The sequence below is a fragment of the Vigna unguiculata genome, chromosome 2 (genome assembly GCF_004118075.2).
Source record: "Vigna unguiculata cultivar IT97K-499-35 chromosome 2, ASM411807v1, whole genome shotgun sequence".
NCBI lineage: Eukaryota > Viridiplantae > Streptophyta > Magnoliopsida > Fabales > Fabaceae > Vigna > Vigna unguiculata.
The window spans coordinates 3,552,175-3,559,132 of record NC_040280.1 but is presented as its reverse complement, the minus strand read 5'-3'; the positions used below and the strand labels follow the sequence as shown (position 1 = coordinate 3,559,132).

The 6,958-nt window shown below is 38.2% G+C and overlaps 1 protein-coding gene across 1 annotated transcript; it reads left to right on the top strand.

The window, feature by feature from the left end:
- Positions 1-3,597: 3,597 nt before the first annotated feature.
- On the top strand, positions 3,598-4,401 carry LOC114174386. The gene is made up of 3 exons (XM_028059226.1): positions 3,598-3,646; positions 3,755-3,810; positions 3,904-4,401. Exons 1-3 carry the CDS (start codon positions 3,598-3,600, stop codon positions 4,399-4,401), a joined length of 603 nt encoding a protein of 200 aa, XP_027915027.1.
- Positions 4,402-6,958: the final 2,557 nt, after the last annotated feature.

Here is a 6,958-nt window from a genome sequence, read left to right as displayed (position 1 = left end):
TCATCTCGTACTTTCATTTTTTTCTAGCATTGTTGTCTTGGTTCCAGCAAGGGTCCCTCTTGGTAACCTTGTTTCCCTCTGTTCTACCATTTTTTTTCCAGCTTAGTAAGTTGTTCCCAGAGCTGTGGTGCTCACTGTTTGGGTATACGAGTCTTTTGGCTAGCTCTTTCCAGGTAAGAGAAGTTAGGATTTTTTTATGCTTTTATAAATAATGTGCTTGTTTTGGTTCTGTTGGGTGCTCTTGATGATTTGATGTATTTTTAATGGTGTGAAAATAATTTGTGTACTGTTTCTGGATGGATTTTTTGGCTTTGCATGCGTGAGAGCAGGTGAGATCTTCTATGCTCGCCTAAGTGAGTTGTTTTTCGCCCAAACGAGAAGCTCTCGCCTAAGTGAGAATGGCAGTAACTTGCCCCCTTTGGTTTTAAGTGCTCGCCTGAGCGAAGGCCTCTCGCTTGAGCGAGAACTCAAAGTGCTCTCTGTTTTCAATCTCGCTTAAGCGAAAGCTTTTCGCTTGAGCGAGAGACCCCTGTCGCCTGAGCGAGAGCTCCTTAGCTTGAGCGAGATTGACAACAGAGTTGTTTAAATACTTGTATGCTCCCATGATTGATTTGTTTACCCTTTTAAAGCATGAAAATATGATGTCAACGTTTTATGCAACGTGTTTGTGTTTTCTTTAGTTTTTGTTGTTTGGGATTTTGTGTTCTTACATGTTGAAACTAGTGAAAATCTATCAGTTTAGCTTAAGTGAGAGATTTTAGCTTAAGCGAGATCAGTCTAGCTTAAGCGAGAATTTCTAGCTTAAGCAAGACCAGTCTAGCTTAAGCGAGACCAGTCTAGCTTAAGCGAGATCAGTCCAACTTAAGCGAGAATTGCTACAAAATTTTAATTCCTTACTTTAACTTGAACTTGTGGATTGATTCAATTACTTTTAAAAGCATGAATTGGGCGAATGGGTGTGAGTAGAATGGTTTGTGGTCTGTAATTGATAAGTTTAACATGACATTGGCATGTGGCATGTATGAGATGGTTGGTAATTAAAGTGGCATGGTGTTGGTATGAAATACACTTCTATATTCATGCATTGGGAAGAATGAGTTGGTATGGATTCAACATGGAATATGAATGAGGATTGGTTATAAAGGTTGGCATGAGATTTATATGCATGATAAATATTACTTGATTGATTGAATATGATTGGTATGTGGTTAGGGCATAATTCCATGAGCCTCTAGGTGAGACCTCATGGTGGTGCCTTAGTTGGTCGGGACGTAATTCCATGACCCTGTTAGTGGGAGTTCATGGTGGTGCCCCATCTATATAATTTAGTAAGGATTCAAGGTAAGGTTGCATCCTAACGCTCTAAGGAGTCAGTTAGTCTCACATAGAGCGGATTGACTCTTGTGGTGAGAGTAGCAGGAGACCTGAAACTCATTAATAACCTTGTGTAGGGGGATTGAGACATTGTAACACTTAGCTCGGGGGTGAGCAGCTCGGAGGTGAGCATGAAAATCCATCACAAGCGCAAGCATCCGCTGAATCCGACTAGATTATATGTATCTGGATGAGTCGAGTCTGAGTCTGAGTCTGAGTCTTAGTGTATTAGTTGTAAGTCATAACATGATTGGTTGACATATATGTGATGGTCTGTGAAATAGAATGTATTTGTATGATAAATTGTTTTATACTCTAGCTTACCATTTTACTTGTTTGGTTGCTTTGTATGTGGTCCTTTTCCTTTTGCGATGATCATCAATTTATTGATGTGAGCAGATGCGAGAGGTACTCAAGGTCAACAGGGAAGGGATGATTCCACTGCGTAGCCCACCTAAGCTAGATTATACTACTTTGAGTTTTATTATAGGGCTGTGACACATGTATTTGATTGTCCTTTAAACTTCAATTTGAGTACTGTTGAACTTTGTATTTTGTTTGTATCTGGTATCGTGGTGTGCCTTGGTTTCTTCTAGCAAAAATTTTGGATATTGTACGGAGTAGTGTTATACTCCGGGATTTGTCTCTTATATTCTATCTGTGTGGCATTTCATTTAAATTAACGTATTTATTTAAATGGGGTGTTACACCCCCAAGATTTAAAAAAAATAGATTGATTTTTATTTATTTTTATAAAATATAATATTTAATATTAATAAATAATAAAATAAAAAATTAAACATAATAAAAATAATAAAATTTATTGAGATATTTTTTTTCTCTCATTTTAAGTTTTTCACATATTGTATTAATTTATTACGTTGCATCTCTTCTTTCGTTTTTTGTTTTGAAAAAGAAATAGAAAGTTAGACATAAATTCATTTTCCTCACTCTTAGTTCTCACCCGCTCTCTCCTAAGATAAAAATGTGACTCTCTTCTTTCTCTTGGTAGGAAAAAAATAATTTGATATTTAGTTTTTTTTTTATCTTATGATGAGTTTTTTGTATATTTATTTTTTTATGAATATAAAAAAAAAATTATGTATTATATTTTTTTATAACAATTTCTTAAATATGACTTGATTATCATATTTTTTGAGTAATTATGTCTTAATTTTTGATTAGATTTTGATAAATTATTTTTTAGTCTTAATTTTTTTAATAGGTATATTGATGAAAAATAAAATAATAGATTCATTTTGTTAAAGTTATAGAAGGGAAGATACCCGTTGAAGATGAAAACCATACAAATTTACTTCTTCACTTATCTTCAAGCATGATACTAAGAATTCAATTGTTGAATTAGAGAACTATTTCTTAAGATTCAAAGAATTATAAGTGTGAAGTTTCATATTAATCCTTTTGAATTATAGGCAGAATGTTTCATATTAATTCTTTAGAACTTATTATAAGTGTACTGGACCAGAGGAGTGATTCGGTTGCAGACCGAGAGGACAAGTGAATTTTGGTATCGGGTCGGTGAGGCACCGAGGGAGAATATTAACCGAATTAAGTTTCGTGTTTGGTGTTGTTTTGGCTAAAGAGATGGGTATCACTAGGCTGTTAGTCAAAACTGATTCCGCATTAGTAGCAGGTCAGGTGACCGAAGAATTCCAAGCTCGTGATCCACAGTTAGCTAAGTATTTAGAAGTAGTCCAATCTGTTGTGAAAAATTTTGTTCTCTTTGAATTTGTGCATGTTCCGAGGGAACAAAATTGTCGAGTTGATTTGTTATCCAAGTTGGCTAGTTGTTCGAAACCAGGACAACATAAGTCGGTGATAAGAGAAACGTTGGTAGCTCCTCGGGTAGATATACGGGAGAAGCATCGGGTTTTGGAGATTTTGATGACTGAAGAATCTTGGATGACACCTTTAAAAAGCTATCTTGCAGACAACAAATTACCTGAGGATGTTAATGAGGCGCGGAAAATAAAGAAAAATTCAAGCCGATATACATTGATCGATGGTCATTTATTTAGGTACGGATTTTCCAGGCCTTTGATGATTTGTGTAGAAAGGAGGGAGGCGTCTCGGCTCATGGCTGAACTCCATGAGGGCATTTGCGGGAGTCATGTTGGGGGGGAGAGCATTGATGTTGCGAATAGTTCGGGGATGGTTCTTTTGGCCCACCATGAAGAATGACTGTATGGAGTATGTCAGGAAATGCGAATCATGTCAAAAACATGCCGATTGGAGCCATGCTCCGCCAGAGGTGCTACATTCTATTAATACACCTTGGCCTTTTCACACTTGGGGAATAGACATTCTGCTCCGTTTCCTAAAGGTGTGAGACAATTCAAGTTTTTGATTGTGGCTGTAGAATATTTTACAAAGTGGATTGAGGCTGAGCCAGTTGTTGTAATCTCGAGTAGTCGGGTGCAATAATTTATCTGGAAGAATATAATATGCCGATTTGGTGTTCCACGCCGAATTATTTCGGACAATGGAACTCAGTTTGCATGCTCACAGGTGAGACAATTATGTGAAGAAGTCGGGATTAAACATGTTTTTTCTTCGGTGGAGCATCCTCAGACGAATGGACAAGCAGAAGCAGCCAATAAGGTGATATTGAGGGGTGTAAAACGAAGATTGATGGCAGCAAAGGGAGAATGGCCGAATAAGATACACCGAGTGTTGTGGGCATACCACACCACGCCTCAGACGTCTACCCGAGAAACTCTATTTACTTTGGTGTACGACACCGACGCAATGATTCCAATAGAAGTTATGGAGAGCAGGGGAAGAGTGAGGTTGTTTGATGAGGAGATTTCTGAAGTGGGTTTGCGAGCAAACCTTGATGTTATAGATGAAGTTAGGGATTTGGCTCAGATTTCTAATGAAGCAATGAAGAGGAGGTTCAAAAGAAGTCATAAGACTAAGGTAATACCTCGGGGTTTTCAGGCGCAAGACTTGGTACTAAGGAAGCATAAAGGACCTATGTGTTCTATTCCGAGCCTATGTGCTTGAAGCATAAAGGACCTATGTGTTCTATTCCGAGCCTATGTGCTTGAAGCATAAAGGACCTATGTGTTCTATTCTGAGCCTATGTGCTTGAAGCATAAAGGACCTATGTGTTCTATCTCGAGCCTATGTGCTTGAAGCATAAAGGACCTATGTGTTCTATCCCGAGCCTATGTGCTTGAAGCATAAAGGACCTATGTGTTCTATTCCGAGCCTATGTGCTTGAAGCATAAAGGACCTATGTGTTCTATTCCGAGCCTATGTGCTTGAAGCATAAAGAACCTCTGAGTTCTATCCCGAGTCTATGCGCTCGAGGTTAAAAGGACCTATGTGTTCTATTCCAAGCCTATGTGCTTGAAGTGTGAAAAGCCTATGTGATCGTGTTCTGTCCCAAGCCTATGTGCTTGAGATTAGATGAGTTTTGTGTTCTATTAGCGTAGGTATTAGCTAAGAGAGATTAGCTAAAGGGGGTATGATTGAGAGCTCGATTCATGAACGAGTGATTAATTATTTTGGAGTTGTTTGCAAGATTGAGAGCTCGGTTCATGAACGAGTGATTAATTATTTTGGAGTTTGTTTGTAGGGTTAAAAGTGATTAATTATTTTGGAGTTGTTTGCAGGATTGAGAGCTCGGTTCATGAACGAGTGATTAATTATTTTGGAGTTGTTTGCAGGATCGAGAGCTCGATTCATGAACGAGTGATTAATTATTTTGGAGTTGTTTGCAGGATTGAGAGCTCGGTTCATGAACGAGTGATTAATTATTTTTGAGTTTATTTGTAGGGTTAAGAGTGATTAATTATTTTGGAGTTGTTTGCAGGATTGAGAGCTCAGTTCATGAACGAGTGATTAATTATTTTGGAGTTTGTTTGTAGGGTTAAGAGTGATTAATTATTTTGGAGTTGTTTGTAGGATTGAAAGCTCGGTTCATGAATGAGTGATTAATTATTTTGGAGTTGTTTGTAGGATTGAAAGCTCGGTTCATGAACGAGTGATTAATTATTTTGGAGTTGTTTGCAGGATCGAGAGCTCGATTCATGAACGAGTGATTAATTATTTTGGAGTTGTTTGTAGGACTGAGAGCTCGGTTCATGAACGAGTGATTAATTATTTTGGAGTTTGTTTGTAGGGTTAAGAGTGATTAATTATTTTGGAGTTTGTTTGTAGGGTTAAGAGTGATTAATTATTCTGAGTTGTTTGCAGGATTGAGAGCTCGGTTCATGAACGAGTGATTAATTATTTTGGAGTTTTGTTTGTAAAGTTAAGAGTGATTAATTATTCTGGAGATCTTTGCAGGATTGAGAGCTCGGTTTATGAATGAGTGATTTATTATTTTGGAGTTGTTTGCAGGATCGAGAGCTTGGTTCATGAATGAGTGATTAATTATTTTGGAGTAGTTTGCAGGATTGAGAACTCGGTTTATAACCGAGATTAAAGGTGGTGGAGGTGTGTAGGTGAGTGTATAAGTGATGGTTGATAGAGATTAGTTAAAATAGGGTGATGTAAGGCGTTGACTAAGTTAATTTAAAGGTTGAAATCGTGGAGCGTAGAAATTGGTTAAGGGTGGGGCGTAGAACAGATAGCGATCTGGATAAACTACTGAGTTGATTAACTTTTATCTACAAAGTGCGTAATTTCTGAAGTTTTTAAGTGTAAAGTTTAATGAGGAAAATAAGGGATTTAACAGTAAAATAGGGGAAGGTAAGATTAAATATTAAGGCATAATATTCGAATAGATGATAAGGAAATAGGAGTAGCAAAACAACAAAATAAGTTTGAAAAGCGATACAAGAGTAATAAGACTAGAGCGATAAAATAAGGACTCTCAGTCATCAGTGTCCACTAGTTTTCCGTTAACCACCGACTTAGAGATATCTGCTGGAGATAAGTCTGCATCTGGATAGAGAACTCGAACTTGTTCAAGGGCCAGTTGGAATCCCATGTTCAGGGAAGAACCGATCTGATCTTTGAGAAGTTCTGAGTTGTTGAGGAGATCCTTCTCTTTGAGAGTCCAGTTTTCCTTCTCGGCTTCAAGGGTTTTCAGTTGGTTCTGCAAATCAGCAAGTAATTCATCCTTTCTTTTTACTTGGTTGGTTAGCTCGGTGACTTCATTGGTCAAACGGGAGGATTCGGTTTTGGAAAGTATCAAGGCTTGGTCTTTTTGCTCTAAGTCAAGGGATTTCTGAGTGGATTGAAGGCTAAATTGGTCCATCAGCATAAGGCTGGATGCTTCGACCTTATGGAGATTAGCCAGGATGCTTTCATGAAGAGTTTGGAGATCATGGGTTCTTAGCAGGCTAATGTCGTGACGGAGGTAGTTGTGTTTCCAACTATGTTGAGAATGAAGGAATTGGGGATGCCAGATACTTAACTCGGTGTCATCTACTGTATGGCGAGGAGCCAATTGAGTTTGTGAGGTTGAATGTTGGGAGGTGGTTTCGAGGACCTTTTTGCCTCGGGCTCTGAATTTTCTGGTTAGGGGCTCGAGGTCAGGTTCGGATGTCTCTTCGTGAAGTTCAATACGAGGAGGGGGAGCTGAAGGACTTGCGCCAGGGGTGGAGGT

Excerpts from the sequence above, each read along its gene's own strand:
- LOC114174386 (XM_028059226.1), top strand. The coding sequence starts at position 3,598 with ATGCGAATCATGTCAAAAACATGCCGATTGGAGCCATGCTCCGCCAGA. Across the intron at positions 3,647-3,754 it reads GGAGCCATGCTCCGCCAGAG|AATATTTTACAAAGTGGATT; the intron begins GTGCTACATTCT and ends TTGTGGCTGTAG. Across the intron at positions 3,811-3,903 it reads TTGTAATCTCGAGTAGTCGG|GTGAGACAATTATGTGAAGA; the intron begins GTGCAATAATTT and ends GCATGCTCACAG.